The following is a 26796-nucleotide window of genomic DNA, read 5'->3' as shown; positions in this document are numbered from 1 at the left end:
AACATTTAACAAATGGAAGACTTAAAGACTATAAGATTCTTAATAAGAATAACTTAAATAGAAGATTTTTTCTTAATAAGTACAAAAAATGAAATTTAAGAGCATTAAAACAATAAAATTAATAGTGAATAAGACACAGAAGAGTAGAATATTAATATTTTTTATCAAATTATTAGATCCAATGAAATTAAATTTGATTTTATAAAATACATATTTACAATCTTATGTATGAAAAATAAGTTTCTCTTTTTAGCTAGCTATTAATGAAAAAAGTATTTGAGCATCTTCTTACCATTTTTTCGATGACTTAACATATTTATCTACCTAAATTGAAAGACTTAGTATTGGAAGCATTATAGAACTCTGAACATAACATTAGTTCAAATTGGAAACCAGTTTCTTCTTTCGTCCTTGAAGAAAACTTTAGCTCTTCTGCAGGAAATGGTATTGCTTTGTAGAACTTTTCCTCATCACTATAAAAGAAGGAAAACATTCATTAGATTAAACCACAGACATGCAATAACAAATCAAAGGGAAACATATTACGTCAATGAAAGAAAAAATTACATTTAAAAGCATTCACCTTTAAATTTAATTTAAGAGATCTTTTACATAAATGTAATATACACTTAAAAGAACATAGTTTCATTTCATGTAAATGATTTTTAAAAACATTTCCACAAGCTATCCTTATAGTGTGTCCTTAGATTGTCTATATTTTACACAGAGTCATTGTTACCTGAATTTAATTTTTTAATAGCATTTAAATTATAATTAATATTTCTTATTCATAGGAATAAATTTATAATGTTTCAAATTAGATTTAAAATTAAGTACACTCTTTTTAAAAATGATAAAAATAATATATGTTTAACTGATATAAACCATAGGGAAGTAATAACAAATCAAAAAGGGAAAGACATGTTAAGTTAAAGAAAAGTAAAAAAGATATGTACAATTAGTAATTTAAATATATTCATCTTAAAATTTAAATAAAACATATTTTACAAAATAGCCAAATTATTCAACAAAAAATAAGCACCTTTTAAGCACTGTAAAAAAATATCATAATTAGGCAGGGTTGGAAAGTCTTTGACAATTAACGGTTTTTATCTTGTTTTAACCGTCATGTCAAAAACTTTTGGTATTGTTTTTGACAATTGTCAAAAATCATGAAATTTCAAATAATGTAAAACGAATGATGTTTTCATACGCTACGGACAGACATATGCTGAAATAGATTGGGGTTGAATTAATTGTGAAAACGCTGAATAGAACAATGTGAACTGTGTCTTCTGCATAATTCAAAGCAAAATCAACATAGTAAAGGAAAAATCATATTTTGAAACAAGGAAAATTAAGCACTTTTTAAAAACACCCAATGAAAAAAGCACCTTTAAGCACTTTTTAAAAACGCTACGCACCCTGAAAATGCAATATACATCTTTTACATAATGATTTCATTTCATCTAAATCAATTTGAAAAGATTTGCCCCAAATCATTCTTGCCTACATTTCACAAGGAGTTAATAACCAGAATTTCAAATTATAATTCATATTTTCTAAGAAAATTTAAAACATGAATAGTATATATGGATCAAAATTCTGTGATTCATAGAAGTTGGAGTGGTGGCTTGACACAGCTTTGATGTTCTTAGAAAGCTGATATTAGAGTGCTCAGTTTTTCCCACATTGGCATATAATTTTGTATATTCCCTAGCTGTTCACACATCCAATTGATTATTTGAGGTTAAGAAACTGATTTTGTTGTTTAGAGAAAAAATGAGTTGAAATTTGTTTTGAGATAATTTTAAGATATTTTATTTATTTCAAATGGCAGAGGTGAATTGACAAGTTAAAAAGCAGAATTTTAAGATATATGGAAGCTTTTTTTTGTAAAGGGAAAAAAAAAAAAACTAGAAGCATGATCAAATGACTAGTTTCAAGCTTGACATATTCCTAATTTATCCATCACCAAACATTGCAGAACAGAAGACCAAAGGTTAAATTTTTCTTCACATTATATCATCCTTAATGTATTTCATGCGCTATAAGCCCAACATTAATTATGGTCTTGATTTTACCAAAATGCAATTATTTTAGATCAGTTTATTCACCCATTAAAAATGAGTTGGGAGGTTAATCAATAGGACTAAAATATATTTTATTGGGCAGGATTTGCGAGAGACGAAAAACATAAGAAGATAGATATAATACAAATACACATTTTTATAAAAGTAAATTTTTATAAATTCGATAAATTCTTATAAGTAATAATTACATAAAATAAAGACAAATTCATAAAAAGTAGTTAGCTAATAATATCATAAAAGGTATTATTCAAAGTATATACAAATTCACAAAAGGTAGTAAAAGTAAAAAGTAGTACTAATTATTTTCCAAGTAATGGCTGTAAGTAATTATTTATTAGTTGTTTTTAGTAGATAGATAGCGTGTTTTTAGCAGAAAAATAAAAACGGATAACTATGATAATTCAATTTATTTACATATAAGCCCAACATTACTTGGTATATTTATATTTCTATGATAAATATAAACAGATTTAAATTATCACTTAAATATATTAAATAGGCTTTGAAAACTGATGGCAAATAAAAATGATAAAGACACAATATAACTGATGACAGATAGAAATTATATAGATAGGATTTAGAACTAGTAGTGAGAGAATTTTCTCTCTTTATTTGATTATTTTTCATCGGAATTTTTATTCCATTAAAACCAAATGCAGTTAAGCTGGAAACACAAGTTTTGATAACATCTTTACATGTTATCTCTACGTTAAATTAATTATCCAATGTGTTGGAATTTTTAACATTTATCTCAAACATTGTCACAACAACACTGCATTTCTTAGAATATTTTTTATAAATAAATAATGATTTTTCATAATCTATCAAAGTTAAAATCAAAATGTACTAATAAAGAATAATTCAAATTTAAACAAAAATTTGGTTATTTAGATGGTTTTTGAAAAAAAATCAACATTACATAAATCAAAAGAAATCTACATTTTGAGTCTAATTTTTAATTTGACATTTTTAAAAAAATTCTATATCCTATATTTTTATTTATTCACTAAATAGCTTGGTTAAAAATTTATTTAAGTTTTTCAATAAAAAAGCTAATTAATAACAAAAATAAAATAATAACTTTACAAATTTGGTCATTCTAAATAATAGAAAGAATTCTAGAAATTTTAAAAAAATATTTCAAAACCAAATTTTTATAAAATATGCTGGCTATACGTAAAAACGTAGAGATAAGTTAAAAAAATAGCATAAAAGTAGAGTTAATTTTTCTTTAGGCCTTAAGAAAAGTATTACATAAGTGAAAAAATATATAATTAAAATTATAAACGCAGTATTGAAAATTAAAACTACTTTTTGGAAGACTTATATTTAAAAATATAGCATTTTTCTTCTAATACATTGCTTTATTAATGTCTCTAATGCATTCTTGATTAATCACCCGTGCATTAATGTACATGTAGATACATAGCTTAAATTTAGAAACGAGATGACACGAAATTTTCTTAATTAGAAAAACTGTTCACAACATAAATATCCTATAAAAAAGTAAATTTTGGAATAAAAATCAACGACTGAAATTATTTTTACCCAAGTACCAAAACCAACTAAATACCAATAGTTACAACGGATAAGAAAGTATTGAAGTTTTTTGATTCTACATTTTTAAATAATTGTAAACTAAAACTAAACTTTATTAATATGAATGTTAATAAATGGAGAGTTGACGTACTTGCTGCAAAATGTCAATTATGGTACTGATTCATGAAAAACAACATTACATTAAAAATTAAGAAAGAATACTAAATAATTATTTCAATAAAAAGGATTAAAATACCAATGGTATTTCATCTTGGCAGCAAACGTCTTTAAAATTAACTATTTTTCGCGCGATCAGCACTAGATTTATTTTTCTAAATTATTATTTTAAACAGGATTCAATCAAAAATACATTTGTACAAAATAACAAAAGGAGGCTTACCTTTCGGAAATCATTAGTGGAATAAAAACCATTAAAAGTTAAAAAATATCTAATTTAGAGGATAAAATTTTTATGCAGGAGATTACTTAGTTTCTCGGACATCATGAATAATTCGTCATTCTAAAAATCTAAAATCTATTGGCCTTCACCTTTTTAGTTGATGGTCGCCAAGATTTTGACTGCCAAGTCTGGCATTTTGAGAGACATCTCTTGTAGCCAAATATCGCCAAAGTGAGGATGATGTGTTCTACGCTTCCACAATGTATGTCATGAGGTTATGACACTCTCTTACGTAATTTTCGCTAGGTTTGCAGATTTTATAAATATTTGAAAGGAAAGCGAGCTACAACTTTCACTTAACGCTAGTAATCATTTATTGCTGATTTTGGTATTCCAGTTTCGTTGGGGTTCAGGGGCTTTGGTTTTAACATTTCTATCAATGGAATATATAAAAAAAAAATTTATAAAAAAAAGCATTTAAATCTAAATAATTTTATGCATTACATCTTTTTTTTAAAATTATAATGATAAGATTCCAATTGTTTTATGTATATTTAATTAAGCAAACTACTAATCTAATTTAACAAAATAAAAATGTCTTTTCTATAAACCAATTTCGAAACTAAATTATATTATTAAATTTTTCATTATAATCAGGATTTTATTATAAAGTGAAATTAAATCAAATCAAATTGACAATTTTTTTAAATAAACTAAAGTTGAAATCTAATGTTTAATAATTTTTTAAATTTTTAATTTAAATGAATGAACATATTGTGTTACATTTGTATAATTAAATAAATTATTAATCTAATTAAATGAGATTGATAATTTTTTTAAATTAACTAAATTTGATGCTAAATTATACATTGTATTAAATTTTTAATTATAATAATATGATCGCTATTGTGTTGCGCATATATAATTCGATAAAGTAAGTATTCCAAAAATTCTAATTAATGGTAAATCAACATTTGTTCAAATAATATAGTTTTTCCGGTTAGTTTGTTAAACCAATAACCAATATAATTTAACAATAGTTTTTTCAGTTAGCAACCATTTTAGTTCAAGAATAAATATGTATCTATCTCTTTTTAACTTGCAGGATTTTCACATTGTATTTTTTAAAATAAAATTGAGAATGAAAAAAAAAAAAAAAAGCAATATGAAGTTATTACAATTCTTCGTTTTTTCAAAAACTATATGAAACCTGATTATACAAAATGTGAATGAAAAAGTTTGGAAAAATGAGTTCCACACAAAAATACAAAATTTGACCTCAATATTGACACTTTCAAAGTATTTATTTTAATGGATAAAATCTCTAAAATATTTTCCTATATTATTTTTGTTTAAAATACGCAGATAATTTCTTATATTAATTATAAGATTACATTCTTTTTGAATCAAAACTCTCGCTAAATGGTTTTAATTTTAATTACTTTTAAATTGTTAATATGATTTGGTTAACAGGATTTTTTTCTTCTTCTTTTTTTACCTCTTGGACAATTACAACTAATATAATTATGCGGCTACCACGCTTTTGTTTGCTAGAGTTTTCAAAGTAGATTTTTCAAATAAATTCTGGCTAAAGAAGTTAGAAAACGATATATTGGAGCTTTATATTTTCAAGAACTGATAATTTTAAGAACTGATAATTATATTTTCTAGAAATGTAAAAAACTAAGAAGCCATCGAAAACTAACTGTACAGAAAGTTAAAAAATTTAACCTACAAAATAAGAAAAAAAGTGAGTGTTTAGGAGATCAGCAGAGAAATACAAAATTCGGCTTTAATATTGATATTCTAAATACTTTTTTAAAAATAAATAATTTAAAAGTTTTTATTTATTTTATTTATTTATTTGAACTTTCGCCATTGAAAACGCATGCAAATTATAGCTATGTGGTATTTCCAAAACATTCAATAAATCTCCTTGAAAAACGAAAATTTTCGTTTTTTTTAATAGATAAATAAAAATATTGGTAATGAAAGATACATGCAAATTTCGTACTGATATTTATGATCATGTCATATAAACTTCAAACACTCGAAATATTCTTAGTTATTAGTGATCTATTTGTATGATATTAGGACACATAAATATAAAGATTATGGGGCAATATAAAGATAAGCAACATTTTCAAACTCTCCAATCGGGCCTATTTCAAGAGATCTTTTTTGGGGAAAAAAACTCTGCGATATTCGTATAGGAAATAAAATGTTTCTGAATTTGAGCTTTTATCAAATGGAAATTCCAGAAACTTGTAAGTTACTTAGCTGGAAACAATGCAAATGATTACTTTGATGTAAAAAATTTCACCGTTGAAGAAAAAAATGTAATTTAGGACCCGATCCAGAAGACAAGGGAACTCCTGGATCAAGTATTTGCCTTCGTGGAGGGCTTTTTGATGAAAATAAGCCGCATTTCTGTTACATGGAGTGGAAAATCACGAAAACCACTCACGATTAGACTGACGGCAAGAGGACTCTAACGCATGATACGTCTTTCACTGAGGATATTTTGCGCCAGCATTGTGGTCGGTGCGAGCCGGGTGCTGAATTCCAATCGATCAGGGATTCGAACCCGGGTCATCTCATTGGGAGGTGAGCGCTCTATCCCCTGAGCCCTTATGGCTCCAATATGTATTAATTGAAATAAAATAAGCTATGTTCTAAAAAGCAAAGTTAACGGGAAATTCGTTTCGAAAAACCGTAGAAAATCGTCATTGACAGATGACGCTTAATTAATATGAACACTCCAGAGAGCGCAAAAAAGAAAACGGACCACCCTGAATAACTTTTGATCTAATGATCGGATCTTCAAGTTCTAGGACTCAAACTTAATGGTTTTAGAAAATAATAAGAATTAAACAATAAAAAATCTTTACTGAAATGTATTTTTACAATGGAATTATCTTTGGATAAGCAAATTTTATAATTGAAAGCAAAAAATTGGCGATTCGCTTAAAAAGTTCGCGAAATGTAGCGAAATTTCTAAAAAGTAAATTTAAGATTACGGAGTCCAAATTTTGGAACGCTCTCCTGACCAAACTATTTGGACCACGACTGCACCTTATATTTTAAGGGTCAGAAATTTGAATCCGATGAAAAAAATATATGTTTATTCAGAGAAAGTACGTCTTTGTGTCTGATTTCGTAACTTAAAATATCGCCTGCACTTATTAATTAACATATTTGAGGTCAACCACTAGCACCATTAAGATTGGGTCCTAAATCGTGAAGATCCGATCATTAGATCAAAAAGTTATTCAGGGTAGTCTGTTTTTCTCCCTTCTTTTTTTTGGCGCACTGTACGGTAATATATACTACTAGTATTATGGTAATTAATGCAAATGTGATAAAAACTCTACAACGGGTCTTTCTCTGAATAAGAAATTATTTTTTCCAGTGAATGATAGTAGACAGTTTATTAATATTTAAATAGACATTAAGATGTGAGATAGAGAAATGGTCATGCTCCAAAATCCTAATCAAGCTCTAATTAACTTCTAATAATTTCGGCTTTGGTTAGCTATGTATTTCGCAAAAATGTTGAAGGGTTATGTAATAAGTACTAAGTATGCTAATGTAGGTACAAAATATATTGATGTATTTGGTGATTATTAAGACTGTACCAATACTAAGCAATTTTTACAGTGATACAATGGAAATAAGTGTTTTACGTCCCCTCAAAACGGTTATATACGGGAGAAAATTGCTTGAGGGGGGTAATGTTTGAATACAATGAGTTGTCAACAGACGACAACGAGCAACAGAATCATGACAAGATGCTAAATACATTTTATCTTTATTCTATAGAAATAAACCGGAAAAAAACGAGTTTTGCTTACTTCAATAACGTAAAGCCACCGAAAAGGACAACAAATAACATTTAATAAAACAAAATTGAAATTATTTTAGCTATTTTAATAGAAAAATTTAGTGGTAGAATCAGGTAAGTGTCTTTTCAGAACAAAAGAAAGTTGTATTGGAACTACTATTTTATTATCTATTTATTAAAAGGTGGAACTAATAATTCTTTTCTTTATTTTGTTTACCACTGCCTAATTTGAAACAAAAATTATGCAATCATGCTAAAAACCAAATTCTTGAGTCTTTTTTTAATTCACCCCGTGCTAAGAACGGGTATTCAGCTAATAATAAATAAACAAATAAAATAAATACCCCCCCCCCCCCGGTAAAATAGCTTAGTTCTAAAAAGATAAATCCATAAACTTCGCCTTCTCTTCACACATTCAACTTGCGTATGTTTAGTTTAGGGTAAAAAAATTTGTTTCAATTTCCTTAAAAAATAAAAGCGAAAAAGAAAAATAAGGCGTCGAACGGTCAAAAGAAAATAAGGAAACTTAGTTAGAGAGGAAAATATTCAAAGTACTTACCCGTATGATTATTAAATGTCGTGTTTTTGAATGTAAGAAACCGGCCTACGTTATTCGCAACTTCTTCCTGAACTTATGTTCATTGATATTCAAAATGTATCTGAGTTCTATAAATCTAAAAGCAAACCTAGCATGATGTAGAAACCTTCTCATCAACGCATTCTCAGAAAGAAAAAAAAATCTGAAAATTTTATGAAAGTTTTAGTGGTGACACAAAAAGCAAACGATTTTCTAAAGAATTCTTGTCGGAAACGCTAGGACTAAAATTCTACTTTTTATTTGTTTTCCGTTCTCATGCAACATATCGTGAGTGATATGATTTGTTTATTTCTCATTGTAACACTTTGTGTATTTATGTTCATCAATTGATTAATTTTAACCTTGATCACATTTTGAATTAAGATTGTATTTGTTTACTTAGCTGAACACCATCTGCTTACCTTAGAAACGATTATTTCCATAATAGTTTTTAATAAAAAATTAGCTTCTTTGAATTTAAGGGCTTATGGAATGAATAAAACGATTATTTAATCAATATAAGAACTTCACACTTAGTACCAAGCAAAATCTGTGTACTGTCATAATTGACAGAAGAAGATAAATGACTGCAAACTCTCTGTATAAGTTAACTATAACCTTTATATATTAACCTCAATGAATTATTTAACTATATATAGTATGCCGGGCATGTAAAGAACGCAGTTTTGACGTCATAAATTAGGAGAGTGTTTATGAAAAAAAAATTAACTATTTAAAATGAATTGTCATTAATTTCTCATAAAAACAATAGTTTTCTTTTTTTAAATGGGCCTGTTAGATATAATATTTCCCAATATATTTGTCCTTTAAATTTTTATTTGTAGCGGTTGTCACGGGTAACAACAAATTCTCTAAGCAATAGATGAATGGTGAAGCAAATTTGTTTTAGAACAAAGCTTTTAAAATCTTTGTCCTAAATTTCAAGACTATTTCGACACCAATTAATATCCCAACCCAGGCAAAAGCATTTCAAACTTAGCAATTTAGAACAAAAGCGAATGTAAAAATTAAAAAAAGTGGTGGCAGATGTTTTCATGAGGTTGTTGGAAAATTTTCGGGTTTTAATTTTATTTTAATTTTGGAAATAAGGTCAGTTCTGATCCTGATCTTGACAATTCCAAGAAAAGTGAAATACGGTGGAAGATTTTTTTTCTTCCAATTAAACTGATGTATTCTATATAATTTTTTAGTTGAAAGTATAGTGCACAAAAAAATAAACGGATCAGCCAGAACAACTTCTGATCTAATCCAGGGCTGAATCCTAATGATTTGAGGGGGTGACCTCAAATATGCTAATTAATTAGTGCATTAGATATTGTAAGTTACGAAATCAGCATGTTAATGAAAGTTTCCATAGTTTGTTCAGGAGAGCGATCCAAAATTTGGACCCCTGAATGTTATTTTAACTTTTTGCCTATTTCGCCATATCTCGAGAAATTTTTTAAGCGAATAGAAGAAGCTTTGTACCCAATTATAAAGTTCATTTATCCATAGATAATTCTGTCCAAAAATTAACTTTTAGTAAATATTTGTTATTTTTTAAAATTTTATTTACTAATAGTTGAAAAACTTTGAATGGTAAGGTTAAATTTTTTTAAACTTTGTCTTAAAGACTGAAATTTTACATGGCAAAATACAAAATTTGAGCGAAATCGGTCAAATAGTTTCTGAGAAATCGAATTTATAATATATACGACTTTTTTCAAAATTCGTTTTTTCAGGAAATATTCGATCAAATTACATTATTTAAACCGAAGCAAAAAATTTTATACCTTACGATTCATAATGTTTTCGATTATTATTAAATAAAATGATAAATATTTATTTAAAAGTTCTTTTTTTGCATGGAATTATCTTTAGATAAACGAATTTCATAACTGTGTGCAAAGTTTTTCAATTCACTTAAAAAAATTATGATACGGTGAAATACACAAAAAATGAAATTAATATTAAGAGTCATTTGAGATGCAAAATAATCTCATTGTAAGAACCTTAGAACTCACTTTTTAAAATGTAAAATTCAAACAAACGGGATGGATTTTTCACAAATGTCACCAAAATGTCGCCAATGAAGCCATATTTGTGAACGAAGCCTTCATTGTTCATCTTATTTCCTTTTTTAATCCAATTGTTAAACATTAAATTTAACAAACTATCTTCACTACAAAGATACAGTGTGGTAAACTATTCAAACTTTAAGCACTTATTTTGTATTGTCTATATGAAGTCTTTTTAATGCATCTGTTTGGAATACAAATTAATATCAAGTATGTAATAGTTATGAATCAAAATTTTTAATGATAGCGACAAGAATTTTTACTTCAGACGTAATAACTGTGCATATATATGCGCATAATTGTAGAGGAAATCCTCAAATCATCATCGTCCTGCCCCCGTCAGGAGGCATCCGGGGATGATTGCAGAGGAAATATAATAATGAACCATATTTTCAAATTATTCTAGAGAGAACACCCCAATTTCTATGTAAGCAAAAGATTTTTCCTTATATTTTGTTTTGATGTGTGAAGTAAATTGCTGGAACAGATGGGTGTCCCTTTTATATTTATATTTTTTTTTCTAACGCTCAAGCAAAAATATATTTTGATATTTTTCCATTATAAAAACCAGTCTAACTAAAAAAATGTGTTAAATTATCGGAATTATATTTGTGATAAAATATAAAATCCAAAAAAAGTAGTTGCAAATTTTTTTATTCGTATTTAAAAATTTATAAATGATTGATTTTGTAAATTAAAGAAATTTCAATGATGAATAATTGTTTCTCTTACATCTGAATAACTGCAAATAAATGCAAATTAATGCAAAGTTGAAAATTTATTTTTTGGAAGTGAGCCGTGTTTGAAAGATTTTGCCTTTAACGCAGACACCGGTGTTTCATGCTGTATTTCCTGGTTATAACTTATAAAAATACTAAATATAATATTTTTCACTTATTTTGACATAAATTAATATAAAATAAAGAAAAAATGTAAAAAATATGTTTCATAAATATTTTTGCGCCTATAGGTTAAGTACAAATTATGAAACAATATAAAGGGATAGTTTGCAAAGCGTCGCATTAGGAGGAAAAAATGTGCATTACCACTGTTTTGCTCTAAACTGAATCTAATTGTAGTCCAAAAAAGCTTCATTTTCAAATTATTCAAGTGAAAACATCAGCTGTAAATTATAAAATGTCTCTTTGTGTACTGTGTTATAATATCTGGTGGAAATTGCTGAACTTCGTAAAGTGCTTATGTTGGAAACAATGGTAAGTAATAGTTTGGTGCAAACTGTCACCTTTGAAAAAAAATGTGTTTTAATGCCCCGAATCTATCTGTACCCAAAAAAACTCTCTATACCAGTATCTTCCCTTTTCCGTCTCGTTTACAGGCCTGCCCCACATTGGTGACCTTCGGATGTGATGTGAACATGCCTACCTTGACAGAAACTCCCACTTTGATAAAAACACGCCTATCTTAACAGCAACGCCTATCTTAACGCTCTGAGCACGCCTACTTTGATTGGTGATCCGCATCGAACAGTTGACTTGCTACATGTGACTGCGACGTTATCCCCCTCCTGGCGACTATGACACAGGAGCGACTATGACAGTGAACTTAATTAAGCTCTCACGATCAGCACTCAAAAGTACGGTGGTCTTAATACAGCTTTCCCGGTTTCTCACAAAACAGCAATGAATCAACTAGAGGTGTCCATTCATCGAATTCCATCACAGATTTAATTCTGGTGGGGGAGTACTGTAGTGTATCTACCACAACAGAAATATAATTCAAATTTACTAGTATAAAAAACATGTTAACTGGATTCTATGCTGGGGTACCTTTTCATAGATAAATGCTGGCATAGGCAATAACTAACTCCAAAGTTAATAACAAGTTGAGAAATCAGCCATTAATATTTCTTCACTAATAGTTATAAAATTGCAGGAAAATATAATCATAGGAATAGAAATTATAATCATAAAATTAAGATGATCTTTCATTTTGACTGCAGTATATCATAAAATGATGATCTATTACAGTAAAAAATTTTATGTAAGTAAATTCTTCTTTCTCCATCGCATATAAATTTGAAATACCCTCAATAATTTTTGAAAATGGAGAGAAAAAATTTAAACACTTTTAAAAATATTTTTTACCCTAGAAAGTAATTTTCTAAAGAATGACGACCACATTAAACATAAACTATGTTATATTTTTCACAGTTGAACGAAAACAAATTGGACTACATTTTAATTTATTTTTAATGGATTTCTCTGCAAATCACAAAAGAGTCCGTAAATTTTCTTGTCAAATTCCGCTCCAATTCATTTTTATTCTGCTTCTCTGAGGGAGTAAAGAGTTTAAATTGAGCGGAAAAAGTTTTCAACAAAATAGTATTACTTTGGAATGAGATTTAATTCTTGGAAAATTTTATTATACTCAGAGAAATGAGTTTTTTAAAAAAATTATTGCATTTTTTTCCATCATTTTATAACTCAACTAAAGTATAGTTTAGAAATGAAAGAAAAGCGTATAGGCTTATAATGTAGTTAATATAAGTTTCTGATCTTCTTCTTCTAATAGAAATTTTTTTTTAAAGAAGATCACGAAAAAATGAAAAAGCTATAAGTAGATAGTTTTTTTTATAGTAGAGTTATTTCAAAAATAGATAATTTTCGGGGGGAGTAAATCTATTCTTAACAATAAACTATTCACTGCTATTTTTTTTTAATAACGGCAGGCACTGAACTTTCGTTCTTCGCCTTAGAAGATGCCGGAAGTGTCGCTCATTTATCGTTACCCAGTGGGCACCTGTGAACCAAAGTCACGGAGGCGAGCAACATTGCCCACGCCACACTGCCACAAATACTCGTTCATAGGGTGGGCCACATTCACACATCAGAAGACAACACAGAGAGAGAGAAACATCCATGCCCAGAGCGGGATTCGAACCCGCAGCCATTGGCTTCGCAGTCAGGCACGCTAACCACTCGGCCACTGGCCGGCTCTTCACTGCTATTAACTTTGACACGGAGAAGAAACAATTCAATATATAAATTATATCCGTTAAAAAATTTGGTAGTTATGGTTATTTTATTATTCCCGAAAAAGAGCTAAAAATGTAATTTATTTGTTACCAGTTTTTACTCTTTTAAGTCTTGATATGGACTTTTAGCCCTGATGTCAGGGACCGATCGAGACAAATTCATGCCCAAGGCCCACCAAATTCTCCGGGCCCCTTACAAAATATTTTGAAATTAAATTACTGAAGTTTACATAATATTTTGAGTAATTAGGCCTAACAATAGAAAAGAATCGATTGAACTGCATCATTCAAGATAAAAAAATCGATGAAATTTTGAAAGCAGACAATTGAGGATTATTTTTCTGAGATAAAGCTTACGTATCCATAAATTAAAGTAAAATATGAAACAGCAAAACTAAAAATAGTTTGGTGACCACAAACAATTGAAATCAGTGATTTTTGCTAAAAATCACTGACTAGCTGAATTGTTTTTTTTTATTGTAAACTGTAATTATTTTTTATTTAGTACTTTAAACCAACGCAAAGTTATCCCACCTTCCCTTAAACATTTTAGTAATTTTTCAGGCCCCTCAAAAATTGTGGGCCTTAGGCAATAATCAGGCCCTGCCTGATGTGGGGAGAGAGTAGTCGACAAAGTCAACCTTTATCTATGAAAAGGTACCAAAATATAAAATCGAGTTAACAGGTCTTATAGTGAATTTGAATTATATTTCTGTAGTGGTATATATCTATACACTAAAGTAACATTCTATTTATATTCTATATATAAGAGATAGAGCAGGTGATATCTCAGAATTTTTTGATACAATCATAAACAATACAATTCTGCAATAAGAATTTTAACGACCATCGAAATTTTCATGACATCATCCATGGGGATGATGTCACGCTTACAGGAAAGGGTAGGGAGCTCTTGAAATGGTGACAAGGTTAATAGGGAGAGGGTAAAGAAAGTGTTACATCACACATTTTAGTTAAAATTAAAGCATTTAAAATTATCAGATTAAATGTATTTTTATGATCAGTTTATATATATTTCTTTCACATTTTGAATCAAAATAAGTACGCATCTGCCCCCTTATTGATATTATTATTATAATAATCTTTAAAACTTCACATTGGCTTAAAAATAAAGTTTGAAATGTGATCAGTTACAGGTGTTTTGTGTTGTTGTTGTATGCCTGTTTTGGGCAGTAGGGGTGCGATTGTTCCTGTTTTTCAGTGGCGCCATCTATGGCCAGGAATTCGATTTCTGCCACGCCATTCACACAACCACAACCCGTTTATAGGGCGGGTCACATTTACACACAAAGGAGAAAGGACATAGAACACACACAGAGAGAAAGAAACATCCATGCCTTGCCCGGGATTCGAACCCAGGACCTTTCGGATGCAAGGACAGTTCCCTGCCCCCTACACAGGCCGGTCGGCACAGGTGTTTTGTTTCTGAACAGTTAGACTAGGTTTATGTAATGTAGCAGAGGCAGCGTTAAAAACTTCAAATTACTAGCCAGTAAATTAGCCAAATATCAAAAGTATTAGCTAAATTTTAATAGTCTTAGCCAAAAGCAAATCTTAAAAAAATCGATACATTTTTTTCCCATTTAAAACTTCAAATCAAAATACAAATTTATTATAAATTGAACTATTTTATAAAAAGCAAATAAAGAATGACTGGGAGATGAAAAATGTATAACAAGGAATAGGTTGAGGTTAATTTTTGATAACTTTTTAGACTAGACTAGAGCATTAATATAAAGATAAACGCGAAGCAACATTTAGTGTTTTTTTCTTAGATTCGTTCTATGTTTTAATGTATATTTCATTTTTAATAATCATTCAAGTCTTATTTTTTGCCCTATGTAGGGGTCAGGGAACGGGCCTTGCATCAGAAAGGCTCTGGGTTAGAATCCCGGGTAAGGCATGGATGTTCTCTGTCCTTACTGTGGGAGAAACGTTGGCCCACCTATAATATCCCCTCAGATGCCTCTATTGACGAAAGGTCATCCTCCAGGTGGGCATTGGAAAAAAAGTCCTATTTTTTAGTAAAAGAATTTTTACCGTCTCGCTTATTAACCATTGACAAAATGGGTAATAAGCGGTAGCAGTACATTATCGTCTAATTTAAAAAATTGACACACGAACGTAAGCAAGTGCAAACCTGTTTCAGTCGTGTAAAAGCTGTAAAGCTCTTAATTAAGATTTTGCATAGAATCTCATACTGTGTCCAATAATTTAGCTATATATTAGGAACTATATTTGTCAACACCATTTTGGACGTGAAAGAGAAACTCTTTTAGACATCACAATCTTATGAAGTTTATTATAGCTATAATTTATATCTTTACATTAATTTGATCCCCTTGTGAATAGTTCATCTTATAAAATTGCGTGTTTCATGTTATAAACACATGAATCTAAATTTGGATATAAAATCTTATTGTGTGTGTTTTCGTCATTTTAATGTACTAAACTGGGATAGTTCATATGAGAAAGTTTTCAAAGATTTCAATGAAATATCACGCGGGGAAAAAACCCAGCTGATATTGACAAACTATAATTTTAAAATTTTCGTCGCTGCAATGACGTGCCTTTGTTCCACTCCCTGCGGTTCAAGTTCAACCGCAGCACCAAAATTAAAACAAAACGAAAATTCCTTTAAAACTTGTTTATTTTATTGTAAAATATAATAATCGATTGCAATCCATAACCATATTCACTAATACAACAATAGAGCGAATATTCATGGAAGACGAGTTATCTTGTCTGTTGCCATGAACGAGTTACGTAGTCATAAAAATGAGTAGTAATAGTTGAAGTTCATCTACGTCGCACTAGAGCTGCACAATGGGCTATTGGCGACGGTCTGGGAAACATCCCTGAGGATGATCCGAAGACATGCCACCACAATTTTGATCCTCTGCTGGGGGGATGGCACCCCCTCTTCGGTAGCCCGACGATCTACGGGCGAAGTCGAGCACTTAACGGTAGAACAGTTTTACGAGGACCAATACCGCACACCCTCGGTCCCTACGCAGACTGATCCAAGTGGTCACCCACCCGCACACTGACGGCAGCCAGTGATGCTTGACTTCGGTGATCTGCTGGGAGGTCATAAAAATGAATTCTTTCCTTTTAAATTTTTTTAAAATAAAATGAATTCTTTCCTTATAAAATTTATTTTAAATAATATTTGAAATTTAAAGTTATAAAAATTTGTTCGAATGTTAGCGATTTTTTTTTTAAAAAATGTGTTTATTCTTGACGGAGACTGACAACGAAAATCTCGGAGATAATAAAAGATTCTGCTTTTATAAATAATTATGACTTCTTCTTTCTGCACTCATATACTCACCTATTTTTTAAATCATTTAAGCGATGTAATTTTAAATAACAAAATTAATTGAATAGAACATAAGAAATAAAAAGAAAAAAAAACGACTTTTCCATTTTTTTTTTTTATTCAGGAACTATACAGCCAATTATGCTAACACATATTGAATTTTGTCAATTAACTTCACATAGTTTACAATTCAAAAATAAATAATAATTGAATTTTATATTATGCATCGTAATAAATATAGTTATTCGTTAAATAAAAAAATAATGACCAATTTTAAAACAGTATTTTGGAATGAAATTATTTTTGAATATAAATGAGTTTCATAATTATGTGCAAACTTTTATTGATATAGTTAAAACGATTTCAGAGCTATAAGGAAGCACGTAAAAAAAAAAAAAAAAAAAAAAAAGAAGAAGAAGTAAATTTAACATTGGGATTCAAAATTTCAAATCACCTTCCCGACCATATAGTTGGTTCCATATTTTGGGGGATATTGGTTGCCTCTTCGCTAATTTTTAACCGTTTGCCCTCCGAGTGCTTTAAAATACTGTTTGAACTAATCTAAGAACTAAATCATTCAAAATACATAACACAGTATTTTTATATAATTTTTAAAATCCTTAAAATGATGTTGTTACTAGTCATTGAAGTATAAAAATTCTTAATTTTAGAATGTTGACTGTTGATGGTGCCTCAGAGACGACTTCGGAGTTAAAGTTACGAATCTAAATTTGTAGAAAAGACGTATGTTTATTAAAAAAAAAAGGGTACGTTTTTGTGTTTGTTTTCGCAACTTAAAATTGCGCTTAATTACTTAGCTTACCCCTGAACCATTAAGATTGCATCTTGAAAATCCAATCACTAGATCAGAAGTTATTAAAGGTTTTCTTTTTTCGTACTGCACGTGCAAAGAGTGTAGAGGGTGAAATATTTACTCAATAAAATTTGTAATTTAAGTTTAAAATTCCCCAAACATGATTTTTTTAAACTGCAGTAAAAGTACATTTATTCACGAATAAGTCCCCTTTATTTTTTTTTCTTCGAATATTTTTTAAATTTACGGGCCTCTTTTTAAATAGGGTTTTTTAATATGATTTGAAGAAAATTTAGATTTCACTGATTAATACTACGTAAGTTTTGCTGCATGGTTATTACAGAAAATAATTTACAGTAAATAATTACAGTAAATAATTTAGCATACAAAAATTTTACAAGTACATAAATTTCGCGTTAAATATTTCTGTTCTCGAAATTTATCACTGTAATAGATTTATTTCTTCGAGAGTTAATTCGACGAACATAAAAGAGAAATACTTAGAGAAATACATAAGTCATTTTTGGATATCACAAATTATTTTTGCCCGTCTCTCTGGAGCCAGATTAGTATTTTTTTTTTACGGAAAAACTCATCGAATTGGCAACCCTGCCGCTGTATAATACAGTAACAAAAGAATATTTAAATATCGAAGAACAAAAAAAAGAAATAATCTCTCTTAAATTTCTAATGTTATGGAATGAATATTTAGCAGCAAGACGCCAGTTAGCCTAAACTTATGAAACTATTTTCTTTTATATCTTTAACATGCATAATTTCAATAAATATTATTTCATTAGATGCCAAGTATAATCCAATAGCTCCTTAACCATATTGAATATGTTATTTTGAAAGAAAATCTAAATGGCAAAGAGGTGCAGATCGAACGATTAAGGATGCATGGATAAGCTTTATATTTTTTGTTTACTGTTATGTGAATTTCTCATCGTGTGTGCCGATATCATGTTTGATACACCTGGAAAACCACGAAAAGGGTATTTAAAATGTCGGACTGGTGTTATGTTAACTATACACCCGGATGGAAAAGTCAATGGAACAAAATACTGCGGAGAATATGGTACTTTTATTTATTTATTTATTTTCAGTGTGTATGTTTTACCATGGCCAACTAGTTGGCCATGGTTTTACCGTATTAAAAAGGAGTGGGACGTTCCATTTTCTCTCTTCGTTTTTTGCTTTTTGATCTTTAAGCAGATTATATTTTCATTTTAAAGCCTTTTATTATTGTATACGTTTTTTGTTTCAGTTTCGGGCATTTTTTTAAAAAAAATTATGGCTATTTATTGCTTGCTCTTGAAAGTTTTAAATTAAGTGAGGTGACAACTTATAAAGAAGTGACTCACTTTTCTTCAAATCCGATCATTAAAAAAATGTATAACTTAACTATTCTAAATTTTTTGACTCTTATTAAATAAAACAATAAAAATAATAAATATTTACTGAAAGTTATATTTTACATGAAATTATCTTTAGATAAACGAATTTTATAATTTGCGAGCAAAAATTTTTCAATTCGCTTAAAAAGCTCTAGACTAGAGACTTGGTGAAATACGCAAAAATAAAATTAACATAAAATTAATTTAAAATTAACGAAAATTAATATAACATAAAATTAATATAAAATTAATTTAAAATTAACGAATCTTTGGATTTACCTCCCAACCAAACTATATTTCTAAGATTGCGCGGTCACCCCCGATATTTTTAGGATGAGAAAAAAAGGGCATATTTATCCGTAACGTACGTTTTGGTGTCTCATTTTGTAATTTAAAATATCGTCTGCAGTAATGAATTAGCATATTTGAGGTCCCCCCCCCCCTCGAACCTTTAAGATTGAGTCTTAGAACGTTAAGATCCGATCATTAGATCAAAAGTTATTTACGATAGTCGGTTTATTTTTTGCGCATTGTCAATAACAACTGTGTTGTTGAAAGTAGTGAGATAATTTTGTTGCAGCAAATATGAAAGGGGGGAACTTTTTAATTGCTGTCAAAAGATTAAAGTGAGTGAATTTGATTTTAAAAGAATTCAAAAATTGTAGTTTAAATATAATAGGTAACCTAGTTGTCAAAGTAAATTTTCTTCTGTATTTAAGGTGTTAGGAAAACAATTTATTTTGTTTGATTTTAGTAGCACTTCAGCGTTTTTGTTTATCAGGATTTATATATTTGTTTACAAATCAAAATCTGAGTGAACAATTTTACCATCCATTTAAATATTCAAAAAAAATTCTTTTTTGTTGTAATCATGAGATTTTGACATGCTACTATCAAATTAATATTAATATGAAAAAATTTATATTCCCGGGAAAATTATAATTCTTCAACCCATTTCTTGTCAAGGCATCTTTTTGAAATAATTTTTTTAAAAAGAGCGTTTTTATGCAAGGAAAACGGACTTACGTTTAAATTTTAATTGGATGCTTTTCAAATACACATTTCGTTTATTGCCAGCCAGGTGTTTATCTATCATTGAAGAGTGGTAATCCATAAAAATAAGATCGAAACTAAATTTCCTTCTTTTAGCAAACCATTCTAGTTTTTACAATAAGTTTATTTTAATAAATAATATATGATTTTCTTACATCATATTTTCTGCAAAAAATAGTTCGATACTATGCGTTTTCGAACGGTTTTATTATTGACGCAAATTGCAGGTAAAAATTTCGACTCGTGATATCGCGTGATCGGTCATATATGATTTCGATAAAAATATTTAAATTATATAATAGGTTAGGATGGGCACGAATTTCTTGTTTATATGGTATGAATTCTAAAAATCATACAAACGAAATTCCGTTCTTTAAAAATATGTTGTTTTTTGATTCCTACTATTAGTTCACCCTATATATCTTGTTTCAAATTTTCAATCGTTCGTAAAATACTTTTTATTCATCCATTCAAGTTCAAATACAATTTTTTTTAAACTTGTAGTCTATGACACTCGATGTTAATACAGTTTTTTCAAATGTTAATTCATTCATTAAATTTAATTAATTAATTTCAGTTTTTTATGAGAGGAAAATTTTTTTAATTATTTAATAAAAAGTAACTAAAATAATATTTTTTCTTTGTTGTCCTAAGTAGGAATTGACTTTAAATTTTTTTATTTTTATATTACTTGTTTCAGTAGGAGTTAGGCAGGGCCTGATTATTGCCTAGGCCCAATAGGCATGGGCCTAGGGCCCACCATTTCTGAGAGGCCTCAAAAATTAGTAAAGGTTGGCTAGCTTTGTGTTGGTTTAAGTACTAGATAAAAAATAATTATAGCTTACAATAAAAAATAATTCAGCTAATCAGTGACTTTTAGCAAAAATCGTTTGTGGTTACCAAACTATTTTTATTTTGATATATCATTGTTTTGTTGTTTTATATTTTACTTTAATTTATAGATACATTAACTTTTTTCGTAGAAAAATAACCTACAATAGAATCTTTTTTATTTTTAGGACTACTCATCAGTAATATAATATCAAAAATGTCTTGTAAGGGGCCCTGAAAATTGGGTCGGCCTTGGGCCTGAATTTGTCTTCGGTCCCTGAGTCAGAGTATTGATATTTTCACAAATTAAAAATAGAAACATTTTGCACTTCATGTGTATAATTCAAACAGATGTATAAAAAATCAGACATTCAATTTGTTATAGTCTGATAAAAGGTTTCTGAAAATTGATTTGTTTAAAAAATTGTGAAGCTGTCGCCAGATGAATTTAGTGCCTGAATTTTTAACATCGTTCAGAACTATTGCGTCGCCCTTGTATATACATTCCCTGGCCAAATTACTGTAAGATTCTATGTAAAAATCTAATTATCAGGAGATACTATACAGTTTTATTGTTTTAATGTGACTGAAACCGATTTGCACTTGTTTAGGTTCGTGTATCAATTGGTTAAATTCGACGATATATGATATATATTTGACAATTGGATAAATTAGACAATATATTATATAAATATTTATTATATCAGGTATTATATTAGTATATAACAATAATTAGACCCAATTATTAGAACCACAGTAGTTTCTTAATAATTGCATGATTTGCACGAGTTAAGAGGCAGTATATTTAAAAATGGGTTTTTATTCAGGAGATTTTTTATATATATTTCCTATTTTCATTTATTTTTAACGTATTGCATTACAATGTTAACCCCAATTGATACAAGAACGTAAACAAGTGCAACCTGGGTTTCAGTCTCGTAAAGACAATAAAGCTGTCACGTGATGATTAAGATTTTACAATCTTATAGTGCGTTTAATAATTTGCCCACGGACTATATATATCAATTAAAAGAATGATACAACAAATTTTTTTTGAAGTGATACTTCTTATGCGACTTTCAACAAGGTTGCGTTAAACGTTTAACGCTACATTTTTATGGGCCGGGAAATCACGTGGTAGGATACAGTTTTCCCCCATTCATTTCCATATTGTTTTGGTTCTCACTAGCATAAATATAATAAAAGTCATAAAAGTATTCGCGATCGCAACGCTCGAGTACGCCGTCTAGCGGGAGCCTGTAAATATCGGACATTAATTTATCACGTTTTCATTTAGTTCCATCAAAGTCATTGACTGAATCAGACGCCATTTTTTAGCAGCAAATAAGAAACAAAATTTCCCTAAGGAAAAGGCCGAAGAACTTGAAAAAAATCTCCAGAATATTAGTAAATCTTTCAGGAACAGAACACGCCAAACATTTGAAGAATAATTCCTCAATAATATTTAATTTCTATTATCAACAAACTTGCAACTGATGACTTCCGATTTCGGATACTGTTACAGATGTGTGTATTAAGGTAAAATGCATTTCTTCTGTCTTCAATTCATTACGAATTAAAGTGAAGTCAACATTGCTTTCGTCATTCCAGTGAATAAATATGAATTCAGAACATACAGAATTGTAATAGTTATAGCATATTCTTCTTCGTTATAGAATAGTATATATTTCTGTATCCATATAATTCGGAAAACAACAATAAAAAATTATCCAAGTTACTTGAAATAGTGCCATTTGTGCTGATTCTTAATTAATTTAAATCGTTTTCTTGGTAAGTTTTTTTTAATTTTGAAAGAATAAGTTCAACTAGAATTCAGCTATTCTGTTTTTAGCTACATATTCAAATTCATATCAATTATAAAATTTTGCTGTGTAGTATGTTATCTAAAAGTAATGAAGGTATAAACTATGTATCTATTATTTGAGAATAAAGTTTTCAAACAAGGAACTTATCATTTTGGAATTCTCCGGGAATCATAAATCAGGTAAGTGCAATGATTTTTACAATAAAAAATTTGCTTGTAAATATTTTTTTTTCATTTGATGATGGTTCTCTACAGAATGGTTTTTTACGTCTGATTAAGAACTATAAGAATAATAAGAAAAGAAACAATATGAAAGTTTTTATATCAATGTTAATAATTCTTAAAATCGTTTTTTTTATCCTAAGAATTCTTTATTTTCCGTTTTTTAGTTTATAATTTTTTGATAAAAATTGTTCTCAAAATACTTTTGAAAAATTAAATGGTATAACATTATGTGTTTATGTATACTTCTTGTATATTCCAATGTTTGAAATAATATGATTCAGAAAAGTATGGAATAAAAATTCGGTACTTACGACGTATTAACGCCACCGCCGCTACAGATTTGGCGGTTTTTAAGTGCCGCCAATCTACACTTAAAATTTTTGCGACAGTTCATAAAATAAAACACTTTATTTAAAATCAAAATAGTTAATTGGATTTCGGTGGAAATTGAGCCGATATAGAGTTTAGCATAGATTCAAAACAATCATATCGCCATATGAACTCTGATGAATAAGATTCCAAATGAAATAACATTTCCAAAATGTACGTTTGCCAAGATAAAGTTTTATGTTGTGGGAATTGGAACATTTTCGTTTTTTCGGTAAAATATTTCCCTCCTGAAAAAATAAAATTGCATCTTGTTTTGTTTTTGGCAAATCCCAAAGACGAATATTCGTAGCACTAAAAATGGCGACAAAAAAGAATTGTTTTTTTTTTTTTTGTTGTTTTTGTTTCTTCAGCATTCTTTATTTTACGTTTCTTAGTTTCTAAATAATGATTTTTATTGAAACTTGAAATTTTTTGATAAAAATTGTTGTCAAAAAACGTTTACAAAATTAAATTTCATAAAATTATGAGGCTTATGTATACTTTTTGTTCATTTTAATTTTTGAACTAATATGATTCTTAAAACTATAGAATGTAAAGTTTAAATGGGCCTTTCATGTTATATCATTAAATTTAGTAATACTATTTCTCGGGCATTAGGTTTTAACTCTTATAAGAATATACATATTTTTTTCTGTTAATGTACAAATATTTTTCCGATGTGTTTTGGATATTCCTTCTCTAATAAAAAGAGATACCATTTTGTTTTCGGTTGTACAAGAAAGAAGATCAAGCATTTTTCTTTTTTAAATTTAATAAGCCACATTAAAGAAGGAACGTTGCAATGCTACACGCTACATTAACGACGTCTCCAGAGTAACTGAATGACGGTTCATATGGAAATCGCAGGTAAGCGTCTCATACAACAACGCCCCCTATAGTTCGTTGCGATCGCGAATTGTTTTTCTATAAATATTTTAGTTTGATTTGATACACATAAAATTTAATACGGTAGTATTTTTTATTTTCAAACTTAGTGGATAACACTTGTAAAAAATGAGTGAAAACAATTCCACGGACAATGCGACGGATTTAAGGTTATGTCAAGGTACGTCTCTTGTGAATATCAATGGATTGTTAGGTTTTCTCTTTTCTAATTGCCATTTATATTTCACCAAATGCAGCCATGAGGGATAGTAAATTATTTATTGCAAAATCTTTATTGCCACTATCCACTGCAGGTTCACAAGCTCTGTTACTGGTGAAGAAATTGATTATTGTGAGCGGCCTGTGATCCTTGGAGGAGATTTTAATGTGAATTTCTCGTTACCTGAAGCTGAAACATTATTGACCTTCCTTAAAGACAAATGATAAATGGTAGGAATTGGTAGGAATGGTGGAAATGATAAATGGTAGGAATGATCCAACAACCAAAGGGGGAACTACCATTGATGCAGTTTTTGCAAGAAATATTGAAAAAATAGAACTCAAGCATTTCGTATCTTACTTTAGTTATCATAATCACATTGTAAATGTTATAGATTTGCTAATTTCTCCACTCGAAAATGATAATTAAAAGATGCGATCAATTGTGAATTGTAAGCAATGTTAATAAAGTTTGTCTTGAAGAAACAATATGATTTCACTAAAACTCAATTTCTACCCCTTCCTATTTCCATTTCAACATTACGAAGTTTCACTTCTTCCGCGCGGAGGGACTCCACGCACTAGTTTTTTTTTTTTTTGTATCTATAAATGTAAATATTAATATCTATCATCATTCTGCTATAAAATTTGCCAGTAGCTTTTAAACAGGAGGAAGTTTATCGGTGTAACTCAAAAAAATCATGTAGTAGTCAGAATTAGGTTAATTGAGATAACAAATTCATTTTATGAGCAACGCCGCTTCCTCTAATTCTCTGATTAGTAATTAAATTTTTTTCTTCTTCTTTCAGCTTTACTACAAACAACGATAGATAAAAATGAGAATATTTTCCTTTTTGGAATAAAATCCCGAAGATTCCTGTGCATGTCCAAAACAGGAAAATTGTTTGGAAGTGAAGTAAGTCTCATGGTGTTGAAGGCAGGATTTACAAGGTTTCCTGCCTTTATTTTGATTATTTAAAATAATAAATGCTTTTAACTACAGTTATTGATACATAAACAGAGATGATTGTGCTCCGGAAAAAAACCGGACTTCCGGATATTTTGCTAACCACGATCCGGAAATTTCCGGAAACCCAAGATCCAGAAGTTTCAAGAAATCATAGATTACATTTATGTATAAAAATTCTTGTATATTTTATTTAAAAACATTATAACTAGAATTTATACTTGGCATCTTTTTCGTTTGTAAATATTTTTTCTGGTAGAATAATAAATGTGATTAGAGATAAAAGTAAACTTATACATAATTATTAATTTAAACTATGCTGCATATAATTTATTTAGAATTTCATGTTGTGAAAATATATCAATGATTTATATTTATAAAGACATTAATTTTTTGAAATGCGTCATTAATGATTATACTCAAGAAATTTTCAGGATTTTTGAGTTGGGCTCACAATCACCTCTGTACATAGATTAAAATTCAATTGCATGTTATATTAAATCTGTTATATTATCGGCTCCCTCTTTCAACTTGGAGCACCTCCCATCGAAATTCTCCATGGCCATCGGGCTCCAGAGCTTGCAAATTTTGTAATCAATACTTTTGGAGGACTCTAATCTTTGCACTAGCATAGACACGACAACAACAACATTAAATCTATTATTTTCAATGTAAATATAAATAATTTATTCAAAAAGTAACTGCAACAAAAAAAAAATGATAATTTGCATTCATTTGGTCATGTTTGCTGAAGTTTTTGATATTCTTGTAGAAGTGCTGCCAAAAAGGTTTAATTTTTTTTAAAAAAAATTAAAAAATCTGTGCACTTTAAGATTGCATTGACCTTGTAAATTTTTTTTTCCTGGAACTATTGGAGCTGTTCGTAAAGTAATTCTGATTTTTTTTTTCTCAATACAGGACTTCATTATATAATTTCACAGCTACAAACTTAAGCCACATAATTTTTGTATATTTTAACAGCTGATATAGCAAAGGCTTGTTTGTGAAAAAAGTTCGATTGATTCTACGCAGTAGTGTTTGGTGGGTGCCCTTTCAAATATGAAAGCAGAATTTTCGGCATATTTTACTTTTTCACTATCAAAAAGGTAAAAATGGTGTTGAAGCAAAAAAAAAATAATGATCCGCTGTGTATATCGCCACTGCCAAAAAGCTGTTTTGATTAAGATGCACGAAGATGCCCCACTCCAATTGAAGCTTCATTGATGCAAACTGGTGAATAACAACTCGTGAAATCGCTGAGAAAATAAATGATCGAATTTAATCGTTCATGATCATTTGAAAAAAACCGGGGTTTAATAAATATTTTTAGGGGGTAAAACCT

General features: G+C 29.0%; 2 protein-coding genes across 15 annotated transcripts in view; one reads left to right on the top strand and one right to left on the bottom strand.

The window, feature by feature from the left end:
* Positions 1-26796, bottom strand: part of LOC107446520 (scavenger receptor class B member 1) — a 77024-nt gene that overhangs the window by 41122 nt on the left and 9106 nt on the right. For 6 of the 14 annotated variants that reach the window (XR_011636769.2, XM_071180805.2, XM_071180802.1 and 3 more), the window contains exon 2: positions 293-473. Coding sequence is in view for 11 of the 14 variants with exons in the window: in XM_071180805.2 (XP_071036906.1) it covers positions 293-314 (22 nt within the window). In the remaining 3 variants the exon portion in view is untranslated. Of the gene's footprint in view, positions 1-292; positions 474-4032; positions 4317-8435; positions 8522-26796 lie in introns of those variants that run through there. The other 8 variants (XR_011636767.1, XR_011636768.1, XM_016061195.3 and 5 more) reach the window with 5 other exon arrangements.
* LOC139425678 (uncharacterized) overlaps positions 8540-26796 on the top strand; it is a 36465-nt gene continuing 18208 nt past the window's right edge. The window contains exons 1-2 of the mRNA XM_087149351.1: positions 8540-8741; positions 25297-25403. Of these exons, the coding sequence (XP_087005477.1) occupies positions 25371-25403 (33 nt within the window). The 5' untranslated portion in view covers positions 8540-8741; positions 25297-25370. The remainder of the gene's footprint in view (positions 8742-25296; positions 25404-26796) is intronic.

The sequence above is a fragment of the Parasteatoda tepidariorum genome, chromosome 8 (assembly GCF_982258835.1).
Source record: "Parasteatoda tepidariorum strain Cologne lab strain chromosome 8, Ptep-v5.0, whole genome shotgun sequence".
NCBI lineage: Eukaryota > Metazoa > Arthropoda > Arachnida > Araneae > Theridiidae > Parasteatoda > Parasteatoda tepidariorum.
Note: the sequence above shows the minus strand (reverse complement) of the source record. Positions and strands in the feature narration are given on the sequence as shown.